Source organism: Mandrillus leucophaeus, unplaced genomic scaffold (genome assembly GCF_000951045.1).
Source record: "Mandrillus leucophaeus isolate KB7577 unplaced genomic scaffold, Mleu.le_1.0 Scaffold213, whole genome shotgun sequence".
NCBI lineage: Eukaryota > Metazoa > Chordata > Mammalia > Primates > Cercopithecidae > Mandrillus > Mandrillus leucophaeus.
In genome coordinates this window covers 1,156,460-1,171,621 of record NW_012102177.1, presented here as the reverse complement: position 1 = coordinate 1,171,621, position 15,162 = coordinate 1,156,460, and the positions used below count along the sequence as shown (strand labels likewise).

At 41.0% G+C, this 15,162-nt stretch overlaps 1 protein-coding gene across 2 annotated transcripts in view; it reads left to right on the top strand.

The window, feature by feature from the left end:
* The window catches only part of IWS1 (IWS1 homolog (S. cerevisiae)), an 87,300-nt gene that overhangs the window by 60,180 nt on the left and 11,958 nt on the right, over positions 1-15,162 (top strand). The window contains exons 10-14 of one of the 2 annotated variants that reach the window (XM_011980487.1): positions 280-397; positions 2,442-2,553; positions 3,153-3,209; positions 5,705-5,816; positions 10,651-11,019. In XM_011980487.1, coding sequence (XP_011835877.1) covers positions 280-397; positions 2,442-2,553; positions 3,153-3,209; positions 5,705-5,816; positions 10,651-10,782 — 531 coding nt within the window. In that variant the 3' untranslated portion in view covers positions 10,783-11,019. Of the gene's footprint in view, positions 1-279; positions 398-2,441; positions 2,554-3,152; positions 3,210-5,704; positions 5,817-10,650; positions 11,020-15,162 lie in introns of those variants that run through there. The other variant, XM_011980486.1, reaches the window with a different exon arrangement.

The following is a 15,162-nucleotide window of genomic DNA, read 5'->3' as shown; positions in this document are numbered from 1 at the left end:
CCACATGTTGGCCAGGCTGGTCTTGAACTCCTGACCTCAGGTGATCCACCTGCCTCAGCCTCCCAAAGTGCTGGGATTACAAGCGTGAGCCACCGTGCGCGGCCTGAACTCTGAACTTTTGATGTGGACACAAAGTTATCTTTGTGCTCTATTTCTGTAGATCCTGAAAATGGAATTTTTTATTTGTACTATTGTGAAGGCGCCAGGTCTCTAGTATAGATTAGCAAGACCCCCAGCTTCTGAGTGATTAATGTGTGTGTATGTGTTTATGTTCCCCAGCTGCCTAGTGTGAGCCAGGAGACCCTGAAGCATAGTGGGATTGGACGAGCAGTGATGTATCTCTATAAACACCCCAAGGAATCAAGGTCCAACAAGGACATGGCAGGGAAATTAATCAGTATGTACATTTTCCTTCTCGTTTGTTGTGTTTCTGTCTGTAGATAAGAGAGAGATGCGTGTATATAAAAGCTGTATTTTTACTAGTATTTGTTTTGAATGAGTCAGTAAAGTGGAATAGAAATTTTTGAATAGCTTCTTATAGGTACCGGCCTTTTCTCTTAAACTTTAAAAAACAAAACAAAACAAACCTTCTCAGTCTAATTAAGTATACTATTCATTATTAAAAATAGCGAGTAAGGCTGGGTGCAGTGGCTTAATGCCTGTAATCCCAGCACTTTGGAGGCTGAGGTGGGCGGTTCACGCGGTCAGGAGATCGAGACCATCCTGGCTAACATGGTGAAACCCCGTCTCTACTAAAAATACAAAAAATTAGCCGGGCGAGGTGGCAGCACCTGTAGTCCCAGCTACTTGGGAGGCTGAGGCAGGAGAATGGCGGGAACCCGGGAGGCGGAGCTTGCAGTGAGCCGAGATCGTGCCTCTGCACTCCAGCCTGGGCAACAAGAGTGAGACTCAGTCTCAAAAAAAAAAAAAAAAAAAAAAATTGCAAGTAAAAAGTATGCATTTTCTAGTCATGGGTCGAGAGCATGGAGAGAGACGGGTTAGATTGTAGGCTGTGGTGTTGATATTACCTGGATTCAGATCATGAATCCACCACCCACCTTACTGCATTTCCTTAGCTAGTGATTTGTGCTCTGTAAAATTGAGATAATTATGTGTTTTCTTCTGGGTGACTTTAAAGATTAAATGAGAGGTTGTGTCTAAAGCATGGTGCCTGGCACATAGTAAGTACTCAAGAAACAGCCCCCGTTGTTGTTGTTGCTTGCACATTGGTCTCCAAAACCTTTTTGCACGTTCTTATTTAATGATGCCAGAGAAATCCAGGGAAGTCTAAACCAAAATTTATGTGATCAAGCATATTGTTTGTGAAATTATTCAGTTTTAAGAATGAAACCCGTGTTCATTTTTGTTATCCTTCTTAACTCTTCCTATGCTCCATGTTGAAAAGGAATTTTAAGAACTTCAAGGCTAGATTGAAAAAGTAACTACTACATTTGAATATAATAATTATTTTTCTTTTGAATTGCTAAGTTTGTCAAAAGCTTTTAGAGAAATGTAAATTTCTTCTATAAAACAGAGATATACTGCTGTCTTTGATCTTGTTAGTAGTCTGCAGTTTACTGCCTATTAAGTGATAAACTTTTGGTGCTTTTATGCAGTGGGTTTGCAACTTTCTTTTTTTGCCCCAGACTGAGAAAAGCAGAATATCCCTCCTGGTGTCCATGACTTACTCTAGCAGCGATTCTGAATCCATAAGTGGGGTCAGTGGGGCGATTGTAAAAGATGGTAGACCCCCCCGAGAACCCTGCTTCCTTCTTTGTGTGACAGCAGCCATGTTCGGTCTATAAAGGTCCTTTCTCATTTGTAGAGTGTATTAAATGTAGCGGTGAGCCACATTATGTCTCAGAACAAAGGCATCAGTTGGCTCCTGGACTTTGACTGACTGAGCAGTGGCATGTACTTTCTTTCATGGTCATTGTAGCAGCTATATTAGACTTAATGAAGTACAGAGTCTCCATCCGTACTGTTAAACTGTAGTTTTTACAGATACAGACCATTTTGTAAGGTAGTGGTGAGGGAGCTTGTTTTGGGTTAGGATAAGAAAGCAGAATTTCAAGACTTTGTATTTCCAGTAAACTTAGAAATTAGTTTACCTTTTAAAATAAATAAAAATTTTAAATAAATGTCTTTTATGAAATGTCAATCCAGCTAATTGTTGACTATCAAAGTGTGTCACATGTTACTTTCTTTAAATCTCTGTGGTGATCTTTTACATTAAATTTTCTGAATCAGCCAGAGTTAGTCACGATACTGGCATTTTGCTTTGTTTATCCTCTAAATTCTTCTGAAATAATGGGCTCTTCAAGGAAAGAATATTCTAAATGTCTAGAATATCCCCTCACACTAGGGTGCAATTATTTGAAAAAAATGATAGGGGAAATGCAATTTTATGGACAAAATAATTGATTTTTTTCTTGCTACAGATGAGTGGTCTAGGCCTATATTTGGTCTTACCTCCAACTACAAAGGAATGACAAGAGAAGAAAGGGAGCAGAGAGATCTAGAACAGATGCCTCAACGACGAAGAATGAACAGGTATGAGGGAACAGGTATGAGTAAGTGGAATACATGTTATTGTTGTAGTAACTCAGTTTTAAGTAAGATCATTAGGAAACCTGCAAGATGATAGAATTTCCTTTCCTCTCAGCTTGATATATCTACATAATTCACAATATCCTTTTAGTTTAAATGTGATAGTGTATAGTCAGGGTCCTGTCCTCCTAACCAGACCTTTCTGGGTCAGTTTGTTGGAACAGAGCCTCTTTCACGATACTGATTGCTTGTGTTGTTCCAGCCACTTGCAGAAAACAACTTTCTGGGTCCCATTTCTGAGTTCGTAGAATAAAAAATGTTATAGGTTTGGTTTGTATCAATATAGTGGACATACAGTTGCATCTAGGAGGACAGGGTCATTAGTTTTAAATATGGCAATTACGGCTCACCCACAAGGAAACCTGTTATGCAGATGAATACAAAAATGAGTAGTACTTTTTAAAGATTAGGAGTTATTTTCCCTGATCCATCGTAAAAGAGCTATTAATAGTTATGATCTAAGTTTGATATTTTAGTTTGCTCTTTTTCTTAGTTATTAGGTTCTAATATTCCTGGTATCTCCTTGTTTACTTTTTTTCCAGCACTGGTGGTCAGACACCCAGGAGAGACCTGGAAAAGGTGCTGACAGGAGAGGAGAAGTAAGGTTTTAATGTTAAGTTTTCTTCCTAGACTATGTAGAGAATTTCCGTTTGCTGCTTTAAGAAAAGTAGTAAATGAAATGATGTTATGTTCTCATTCACTGGAGGTGACTTTCATTTTAACGTTTAATATCTACAAAGCATTGTATTGGGTACTCTGGGGATGTAAGGAAAATTGAGAAAATACTTCATTCAAAGATTTTTTGCTGCTTGCTAAGTGCTAGATTCTTGTTGTGATCTGAGAATTTAAAAACAAATTAAAAATAGTCTATGCTCTCAAAAAGTATAAGTCTGTACAAGGATGATAGGCAAAGGGAGGTCTTTGGTAAAGCCATGGGGTAAGTGTGCCAGGTCTGTGTTTGGAATGGCAAGTAGACTGAAGGGGTTGGACAGTAGTATGGGGCCTGATAAGGTTGGAAATAATAGACCAGTGAAGGGCTTTGAATCAAGATGAGGAATTTTTGCATGCCTTGTGATTCCACAGAAAGTTTTTGAGACTGGATGCGAAACCATCTGGTTTGATTTGATTTAGGATGCTGATGCCAATGGCATCGTGTAGGATGGGTTGGAGGGCAGTGGTACAGCTAAACAGAGGTGGTAGTCGGGGAACAAAGGGGTGAGAAGATATTGCAGAGGCAAAGCTGTCATATGTTGGTGACTTAGTGGGAGACAAGATGTCTAGAGTTAAAGACTTCAGCCAAAATTTTAACCTAAGTGCTGAGACAGTGTCATTACCTTTCACCAAAATGGAGGGAGAAGTGGATTTGAGGAAACAGGCAAGTTCTCTTTTGAGCATATTAAATGTGAGATGCCCAGTGAGATAGTCCTGTAAATATTACGGGTCTAGAACTTGTAAAGAGATGTTTGGGCTAGAGACCTAGATTTGATGGTTCTCTCCATAGAAAAGATTGTTCAGTCAAGAAAGTATAAAGAAATGAACTAAACCATTTTGAAAGGGGGCATAGCCAGGCAGAGTAGCCAGTGAAGGTGAATGAGCAGCTGTGGTCCTATGTGTTGGAGCAGAGCCTGGAGGGGAATGAGGCTGAGCTGGAGGTGGCAATGGCAAAAGCATGGGCCAGTGGCAGGTGCTGCAGAAGGCTTTGTGCAGGTGAGTTGGTAGTCAGGCAGCATCCAGATTGCAAGAGGAGAATAGGGGATGAGCCAGAGGAAGCAAGTTTGTTTAAGAAGGAAGTTGATGATGAGGCCGTGCTTCAGAAGGAAAGTAAGAGTTACAGGGAATTTTCTTGGCAAGCCAATTAACCTGTTCATACGTATATGAAGGTTATAAAAGTTTAAGGTTGGCTGGGCACGGTGGCTCACGCCTATAATCCCAACACTTTGGGAGGCTGAGGCAGGCGGATCAGGAGGTCAGGAGATCGAGACCATCCTGGCTAACATGGAGAAACCCCATCTGTACTAAAAATACAAAAAATTAGCTGGGCGTGGTGGCAGGCACCTGTAGTCCCAGCTACTTGGGAGGCTGAGGCAGGAGAATGGCACAAACCTGGGAGGCGGAGCTTGCATGAGCTGAGATCATGCCACTGCACTCCAGCCTGGGCACCAGAGCGAGACTCTGTCTCAAAAAAAAAAAAAAAAGTCTAAGGTTAAAAATGGGGTAAACTGTACAAGAGAATAGAAACAATTGAGAATTTTTTACCCTTCTCTCCCCATCCCCAATAGACACACATAGATCCGCTCTTTATTAGTTACCTAAAGGCTGAATGGTTTGAATGCCCAGGCATCTATAGATAGGCTTTACTTTGGAAGGTTAGTAATCTTATTTTAGTCTAGCATGGTTGCCCATGGATTTGCATAGAACTAAATACATACACATAAATGAGTTCAAGTGAAACTGGGGAAGTGTAAATGAGATCTGTGTACTGTATCAACATCAGTATCCTGGTTGTGATACTATACTGTAGATTTGCAAGTTGTTACTATTGGGAGAGACATTGGATCTCTCTATCATTTCTTACAACTTCATTTGAATCTGTAATTATCTTCAAAAGATTTTTACAAAAATAAACATTAAAAATTACTGTAGGAGTTGTATATTGAAAAACTACTTTATGGGCATACTGAGAGTTTTGGGGGGTCATTTGACGACTCAGTTCTTCACAGTTCCTCATCTCACAAGTGAACTCATGAGTGACTCCACTAGACAAGAGAAAAGGGGATTCATGCTGGTGGGACTAGCCTTGGAAGGCAGAGGGGCATGAGTATATCTGAAGCTGAGGAGAGGAGAAAATGATTCATGCAGATGCAGAGCAAGTTGGCTTTGGAAGAGAAGCAAGGAATGCACACTGGAGTGTGTGTGGTGACAGGCTAGCTGAGAGGCGGCAAGAGGGTGGATGGGGTGACCTGAGGTGGGGAGCAGAGCAGTTTCGAACATTGCAGCTGAATGGGTGGATGTAGAAACAGTAGTGTGAAATGGCCTGTGTGCCCCAGTGTGGTTGGCCACATAAGCAACATGCTCTTCCTCTTCCCTTTTTCAGGGCTCTTAGACCTGGAGATCCTGGATTCTGTGCCCGGGCAAGGGTCCCAATGCCCTCAAACAAGGACTATGTGGTCAGGCCCAAATGGAATGTGGAAATGGAGTCATCCAGGGTAAGCAAGTGGAGGATCGGCAAGGTGGATCTCACCTGCAGATTACTATTTTACTCTTTACTTCATGCGTTAATAACCCTTGTAGCTCTTAAGGCTTGTCTGATTCAGAGAGGACTGTTTTCTGGTCGCTTATCTAGCCAAACCACAAATTGAGCAATAGAGAAAGGAAAAGTCTTACCCAGGATTAAAGTTTATTGCTGATGAACTTTTCTTCAGACCTAATGCAACATTATCAGGTAGAGAAGTTTGTTTTTATTAATCCCTTCAAGTGAGGCTTGAAATTGAAACCTGGTGTATTCTGATACAGTGAATTTTTTTTTTAATAACCATGAGAAACAGAGCTTACATGCTTCAGCAGACCTACCTCTCCCTTTCTCTTAGACAGTTTAAGCAATTCCGTTGGCAATAATTAGGGTAGACGCTTACTCTGTTATCACTGTAAATACTGCTCAGTAGATCTTCAGTGTTTCTCCGTAATCTCTTTTTATTCTCCAATCAAACTACTGCTTCTAGCCTGGTATTCTTAAAAAGGGCCTAAGCCGATTGGAAAAGCATAAGAGGCGATTTGCAGAACAGAAACGACTCAGCAAAGTGCATCGTGCTGTCAAGTTCAGCATTGAAGGCAACAGGATGCCCCTGTAGGCCTGGCCCTGCCAGAGTGTGTACACGAGAGGTATTCCCAAGGAAGCATGTACTGTGCATGGGCTTGAATTGTCAGCAGTCAGAGTGAAACGTGTGTGTGTGTGCTTTCTGAATCAGAAGAGGCCGCGTCTGCTTTTAGTTTCGAAATAATGACCGTAACAGGCACCTTGGGCTATGCAAGGCCTCTTGAATATTTAGAAATTTTGACATGGAAGCCCCTTTCTTTATCAGTATCCTAGAGACTAATAGATAATTACTTCCCTAATATGCATTTGGGTCTTCCTGACTGGTACCCATTTTTATGAAAAAGGTTTTTGTTAGGACCCAGAATTACAGTGATACGTGTTACAGGCTGTAAACTGGTTAGCGGCTTCTCGGTGGGAAGTAGCTTGTTTTCCTGCTGTCAGTGGCTCAGCAACATGCATTTGAGGACTCATTGCATAAAGCCTTACACTAAATATTTAGGCGATGAATTTGATTAACCCATACTCACAATGTGGTCAGAAATGAAAAAGACTTTGGAACGTTCATAAGCCCGACTCACTGATCCACTGTGCTTTGAGATTAATAGTGGCACCTTTGTTGTGGAGTACATACAGTCTGTGTGTTGCCTGCCTTTTGTGCTTCTCCATGACCCCTGCTTTGGCAGCTGTTTCGACTGACTCCGCTCTCCTACCTGCCAGTTCATGTTGCTGTTAAGTGACTATCAAAACAAAATGTACTTTCTTATTTCTTGAGAATAAATCAAGGGTAGAGAAGGACTAGTTCTGTGCCAAGAACTTCCTCCTCTCTTTCCTTTTCTTCTTTCTTACTTGTGCCCATATCCATGTCCCTGACCACCTCTCCATGTCCCCTGCACCCATTTCTTTTTTGCCCTTCTGTCCTTTTTCGAGACGAGTCTTGCTCTGTCGCCCAGGCTGGAGTGCAGTGGCGCGATCTCTGCTCACTGCAAGCTCCGCCTCCTGGGTTCACACCATTCTTCTGCCTCAGCCTCCCAAGCAGCTGGCCCGCCACCACGCCCAGCTAATTTTTTGTATTTTTGGTAGAGATGGGGTTTCACTGTGTTAGCCAGGATGGTCTCAATCTCCTGACCTAGTGATCTGCCTGCCTCGGCCTCCCAAAGTGCTGGGATTAAGGCGTGAGCCACCGTGCTTGGCCAACAATTTGAGGTTTTAAATGTATTTCCAGATATGCCTTGAACTTAGTTTTTATAATTATAGAAAATTTTTAGGTACTAAGAGAATTATTCACGGTCCTAGCATTCAAAAGCAGTTTGACATATTTGTTGTCTTTTTTTCTACTGATGACATTAATTAAAATTATACTAAATATCAGCCTGGACAACATAACAGGACTCCATCTCTACCAAAAAATTAAAAAATTAGCCAGGCATGGTGGCATGCACCTGTAGTCCTAGCTTCTTGGGAGGGTGAGGTGGGAGAATCACTTGAGCCCAGGAGTTTGAGGCTGCAGTGAGCTAGAATCCTGCCATTGCACTCCAGCCTGGGCAACAGAATGAGACCCTATCTCTAGAAAGAAAAAAAAAATACACACACACACACACATGTACACACCCACAGAAAATGACCAAATTATAATTTGCTTTTTTTTTATTACGTATTTTATTTCTTTGTAGAGATGGTTTCACCATCTTGTTCAAGCTGGTCTCAAGCGATCCTCTGGCCTTACGGGCGGGAGCCACCAGGCCTGGCCATGAATATAATGTGTTTATTCATTCCTTTTGGTTTCTGATTTTTTACTCCTAAATAATGTAGTAACCTGTGCTACATTGTATTTTTTATATGTTCATTTACTCCATGGAATACTTTTAAAATAACAGTAAAATGACAAAAGCAATGCCTATTTTTTCATGAACTTTTAAAAATACAGAAAACAGACAAAATTAGTGCCATGTGTAATACCACTTCAACTTAACGTTAACATTTTAGATTATGTCTTTTTTTTTTATATGTATGCACAGACAATATTACTGGGTTTTGTTTTTTTTTTTCCCCAAGAGACATTGTGATCATATTCTTTTATACCTTGTTGGGTTTTTTATTTACCATGGTAAAAATCCATTTGAGTAAGCATTCTTGAGTGATTTCGCATTGTGTTTTCACACAGTTGTGCCATAATTGAAGCTGCTTTTGGTCTTGTTCTGGTGAAGCAGTGTAGCACACACTCTGACTTTCTAAGGAAGTGTAGTGTTCCCTTGATGAATGTGGAGGGAGATCATTGAACTCGGTGTGTGAGGTACTATGGTTTGTCTTTTCAAACCTGGGGTAACTAGGCATCTGCAACTACCAGTCATGTATTTTGTAACCCACTGGTCCGGGTGTGTCCTGATTGCTGAGGCTAGACGGATCCATCAGGGCTTAGACAGTTAGTGAGGGTCCTGGGAGTAGGCGAAGGGGAGTCCAATTAGTGTGTGGAGCTGCTGGGAATTGTGTAGTTGGCAGAGATTTGAGCAGGTAAAGCTTCCGATGTTGACCGAGTACAAGTACTAAGATCACGGCACATCCTCTGAAAGGAAGTCAGATATATGGGACTGTCCAGGAGATCTGGGAGATAGTGCGATGGTGGCATAGCTCTTTCTCATCTGACACTTTTTATGCTTACTCAGAGTACTAATACCAAGTATTGAGACTGATACAGAGTAATATTTGAATTGAGATATTCCTAGAAAGATAGGTCAACATGGCTCTTCGTCAAGAATGACTTCGAGTTCCTTGCCTAGTGCTCAGCTGGCTTCATGTTGGGGTTGAGGCTGGGTCCAGAGGTAGGATAAGATTTGGAAGGCTACCGGACAGAAAAGAAGCTCACCAGGCTGGTATTGAACCCAGAGTGTCTCCCAGGCCCCACCTTATTTTAGCATTCTTTTGAATTGAGTTTCAGAGGTGATTCAGTAGTAAACGTATGGGGAGAAGAATTAGAAAAACCCATCTCTTTTTTTTTTTGAGACGGAGTCTCGCTCTGTCGCCCAGGCTGGAGTGCAGTGGCCAGATCTCAGCTCACTGCAAGCTCCGCCTCCTGGGTTTACGCCATTCTCCTGCCTCAGCCTCCCGAGTAGCTGGGACTACAGGCGCCCGCCACCGCGCCCGGCTAGTTTTTTGTATTTTTTAGTAGAGACGGTGTTTCACCGTGTTAGCCAGGATAGTCTCGATCTCCTGACCTCGTGATCCGCTTGTCTCGGCCTCCCAAAGTGCTGGGATTACAGGCTTGAGCCACCGCGCCCGGCCAACCCATCTCTTTTTAAGCACTCACCATTCTTAAACATCTAAATTGTTTTACAACAGAGTCGGCAAACCTTTCTAGCATTTCTAAAAGGTGGCAGTTTCTTGGAGACCACATCTTTGCAAGACAGTATTTTCAATATAAAATAGCCCCCAAACCAAACCTTTAAACATAAAGGGCAAGTGGGTAAAGACTTAATATTCTTTTTGTGTCAAGTATACTTAATGTAAATCTAGTTGCTTGTGAAGTAGTAAAATAGTAATAGTTCCTACTATTTTGTACACTGACTATATGTGCTCAGCCTCTGTGCTTGGATCTGACATCACTATCTCATTTCCTTCTCTCAGCAGTTCTGGAAAGAGGACCTACCATGGGTGTGCTTTGCCCAGGGTCACAGAAGTCACTGCATCAGAGCAGGGATTCACCCCAAGTCTAAAATCTCAAGAGCTTCCGCACTTAGGGGTTCACTTTACTAATCATCTAACCTCATTTATTACGCTTAAGGCTTTTTCTCAGCTGACTTGACTTTGTTTTAGGTCATTCTTTTCTATGCCAGCACTGTTTGAAAGTGTATGTCAAGTGGTTAGCTCCACATTTGGTCTTCGAAAGGGAGAAGCATGCAGTTCAAATGTAATGTACATGATGGAATATGGAGAATCGTAGTTTCAGTTTCCCCCCCTTTCTCCCATCTAGGAGACCTCCAGGGACTGCAGCAAGATTAAAAATAAAGCACAGACAACAGAATTATTCTTCGTTGAGAAAGTTTAATATGCGTTTCTTGTTATACTATTAGAACAGTCTGTAGGCTCCGTTCTTGAGGTCATCAACACACATTCTGGTTACTCTAGAGCTAGGAGCTCCTCTGGTTGCTAACTTTCAGTTATAAGAAGATGAAAGACAAAACTAGACTTATGTATTTCAGTAGTTTGCTCTTTAATTTTTCCCTTACTCTTAGTTTCAGGCGACCTCCAAGAAGGGTATCAGTCGACTGGATAAACAGATGAGAAAGTTCACAGATATCAGGAAAAAAAGCAGATCTGCCCACGCAGTGAAAATCAGCATTGAGGGCAACAAAATGCCATTGTGACCTTGCCTGGAATATGTCCCCGTCTCTACTCTGAGAAATGCGCAGTGGACTCTTTGGAGAAAGAAGATATTTTAAAACATTTTTAGTGTGTCTGTCAATGGTTCCGTGTGTATCAAATGTTGTCATAGGACTCGCATTTCTCTCAGTTATATTTAAAACTGTTTGTTGTGTACTTTGTACAGAGGAATACTAGTCATACTTCTATAAACTTTACACAATAAAATTTCATTCTCATTTCGGGGGGCTGTCTCTTCATTTCTTAGAGGATGCATTCTTAATAGGGGCAAAGATTGTTTCTCATTGTGTGGGAACAAACCTTAACGATATTACAGGGGTTTGTGACCTTTAGAGGTTCAATCCTGCCTGATCGTGGTATAATGAGGAATTTATATGGCCTTTGCCCCTGGTTGCTGGCAAGGAATGTCTAAAACCTTTGTGGTTTCCTGAGTGATAGAGTGTCTCTGTTATGCTAATGAGGTGACTGTGTGGTGGGTTTTAGGATGGAGGCTGGCAGCCTCGAACCCCTGGCCTTAGGTGATCCTCCCACCTCAGCCTCCCAAGTAGCTGGGACCACAGGCACGTGCCACCTGATGAAGAGCTCTGGACCCCACAGCTCAATGAAGCTTCTTGGTTGGTGAAGGCATTGGTGTGCTGGGAGGGAAAGGATTCCCCTCTCTAGGGACAGGGGCACAGAAGCTCTGCCTTCCCTCCCAGACCTTCCCCGATGTATCCCTTCATTTGACTGGCCCTCCTAATTCATATCTTCTATAGTAAAACTAATCATAGTGTTTTCTAGGGAAGCATAGTGCTTTCCTGAGTTCTGTCAGTCATTTTAGCAAGTTCTTAAACCTGAGAGGTTTATGGGAACCCCAAATTTGTAGCTGGTCAGAAGTGACAGTAGCCTGGGTACCCCACTTGTGGCTTGCATCTGAAGTGAGGGCAGTATTGTGGAGGATTGATGCGTTAAACCTGTGCAGTCTGATGCCAGCTCTGGGCGTTTCGTATCAGAATTGAATTGCAGTACCTCAGTTGGGGTGGAAATGGAATGCCAACAAAATCTTATTAATGTGTTTCTTTTACTTGGGATAATTATTTTGATTTTCATTTTTCTCTGGGATGGGGGCTTATAACAGAAAAGATCAAGAAATACTACTGTCACCGGGCGCAGTGGCTCAAGCCTGTAATCCCAGCACTTTGGGAGGCCGAGACAAGCGGATCACGAGGTCAGGAGATCGAGATCATCCTGGCTAACACGGTGAAACCCCGTCTCTACTAAAAAATACAAAAAACTAACCGGGCGAGGTGGCGGTGCCTGTAGTTCCAGCTACTCGGGAGGCTGAGGCAGGAGAATGGCGTGAACCCGGGAGGCGGAGCTTGTAGTGAGCTGAGATCCGGCCACTGCACTCCAGCCTGGGCGACAGAGTGAGACTCCGTCTCAAAAAAAAAAAAAAAAAAATACTACTGTCTTCAAGGAAATATGGACATAACCTGTCTCTTATACACATCTAGATGTGTATAAGAGACAGGTGAGACTCCGTCTAAAAAAAAAAAAAAAAAAAATACTACTGTCTTCAAGGAAATATGGACATAACTGAAAATCACTATGCCAAAAGCTTAGAGCAGTTGAGCAGTTAGGGGAGAGAGAAAAATTATAGCTTGTGGCTGTTTCTTGTTGCTCTATTTTTGTGATACTCTTACTATTTTAATAGTCTCTATAGACTTAATTATGAGAGGTCTCTTTAGGTCAAGATGATGAGGCCCAAGAACATTTTATCAACTAGATGATTTTAATTACAGAAATCCTACTCTCATACCGATTGGCACCTTGATCTTCAGAAACACATAAAACTACTTTTGGCCACAAAGACTTTTGAACAGCTAAAATAATGAAGTGTATGTACTAAAACACTGCTCACAAGAAACTCAAACTTTACTTTCAACAAACGCAGAAGCACAGTAGGATGTAGTGCTTTGTAAAAAGCAGGTACGTGAAGCCTTTAGAAGGTAATAGCTAACCACTAGATGGAGACAGAAACTTTAAGCTTTTCTGTAGTGTTTTATACAAATATCCTCAAAAAACTTGAGAAGGAAAAAGCACAGACATCTAGTGAAGACTTACATTGATCATTACAAAACAAATTTGAAACAAAGACAAAGGTATTTAAGAAAGATTTGTAAGTTATTTATATGATTTTGTCATGTAATGGGGTCAGCTGCGATTACCTGAAAATTTCACTATTACAGGGTAAAACTTACAATGTTGGCAAATAACGTTTTAAACCATACCTGGGGAATTCACGATGGTAAGAGATTCTCCTGTACTGTGTTTGAAGGAAAAAGTTAGTTTCTATATAAATGATCCTTGGTGTTGGTTTTATGGCAGCTCAAACCTAGCTGGCCAGAAAAACTTTAAATTTTGAAAATATTTCCAATTTACAGTAGTTGCAAAAATAGTAAATAAACTCCGGTATACTCACTGATATTTACCAAGTGTTAAGGTTTTGCCACATCATTGACTCTATCATCTTGTATATACATGGAACTATTTTTGCAGACTCATGAGAGTAACTTGCCGACAACTTGTCCCTTGAGCCCCAAATACTTCAGCATATTTCTTCCAAGAACATAGACTTTAGTTTTGTCCCAGAATTGATGATACTAATTTTGACACCTTGGATATAATGATACAGAGTTGTGAAGGGGTTTGTTTGTTTTTTAAGAGATGGGTTCTTGCTGTGTCGCCCAAGCTGAAGTGCAGTGGTGTGATCATAGTTCCCTGCAGCCTTGAACTCCCAGGCTCAAGCAATCCTGCCTCAGTCTCCTCCCAAGTGGCTGGGACTGTAGGCACGTACTGTCGTGCTTGGCTTTTCTTCTTCCTCTTGCTCTTCCTCCTCTTCCTGTTTCTCTTCTTCCTCCTCCTCTTCCTCTTCCTCTTCCTCCTCTTCCTCTTTCTCTTCCTCTTCTTCCTGTTCCTCTTCTTCCTCTTCCTGTTCTTCCTCTTCTCCCTCTTCCTCTTCTTCCTCTTCTGGTTTTTAAGATTTACTATCTTAAACAGTTGTATTGCTCAGTGGCATTGAGTATGTTCACAGTGTACAACCATCACCACCATTCATCTTCAGAAATCTTTTCATCTTGCAAAATTTTAACTCTACCCATCAAAGAACTCCCCTTTCTTCCTCCCCCAAGCTCTTGGCAACCAACATTCTACTTTCTGACTCTGACAAGCTGTCTGTTCTAGGTACCTCATATAAGCGGAATCATACATTTGTCTTTTTGCGACTGTCTTATTTCACTTGGTATAATGTCCTGAAGGTTTGTCCATGTGTCCAAATTTCCTTGCATTTTAAGGTTGAATAACATTCCAGTTTGTGTATGTACCACATTCTGTTTGTCCATTCATCTGTCAGTGGACACTTGGGTTGCCTCCACCTTTGGCCATTGTGAATAATGCTGCTGTGATCATGGGTGTACAAGTATTTGCTCAAGATCTTTTTCTTCACTTCTAGAAACTATTAAAAAAGAACCTCCCTGTTTTTTTTGGTTTTGTTTTGTTTTAATTCTTTTGGTTGTATACCTAGAAGTAGAATTGCTAGATTATATGGTAATTCCATTTTAACTTTTTTTAGAAAGTGCCATACATACACTTTCCATAGGGGCTGCACAATTTTGTATTCACACCAATAATACACAAGAGTTCCAATTTCTCCATATGCTTGCTAACACTTGTTATTTTTATTTTTTGACGGTAGCCATCTTAAGTGATGTGAAGTGGTATCTTGTGATTTTAGTTTGTATTTCCCTAATGATAGTGATGTAGAGCATCTTTTAATGTGCTTTTTGACCATTTATATATCTTCCTTGGAGAAATGTCTATTCAAGTCATTTGCCCAGTTTTAGATTGGGTTGTTTGGTGTGAGTTGTAGGAGTGCTTTGTGTATTCGTGTTAATGCTTTATCAGCTATATGTTTTGCAAATATTTTATTTCATTCTTTAGATTGCGTTTTCACTCTGTTGATTGTGTTCTTTGATGCACACATTATTTAAATTTTGCTGTATCTCACTTTTTTCTTTTATTGCCGTGTTTTTGGTGTCATACCAAAAAAATTATTGCCAAATTCAATATTACGAAGCTTTTACCCTATAATTTTGTAACTTTAGCTCTTATGTTTAGGTCTCTCATCCATTTCTAGTTAATTTTTTTGTATATTGTGTAAAATAAGGTTCCAACTTTATCCATTTGCATATAGATATCAAGTTTCCCTAGCAGCATTTACTGAAAACAAAAAACTTACTTTCCCCATGGAATGGTCTTGGCCGCCTTGTCAAAAATCATTTGACCGTATGTGCAAGAGTTGATTTCTGGACTTTGTTCTTTTCCAT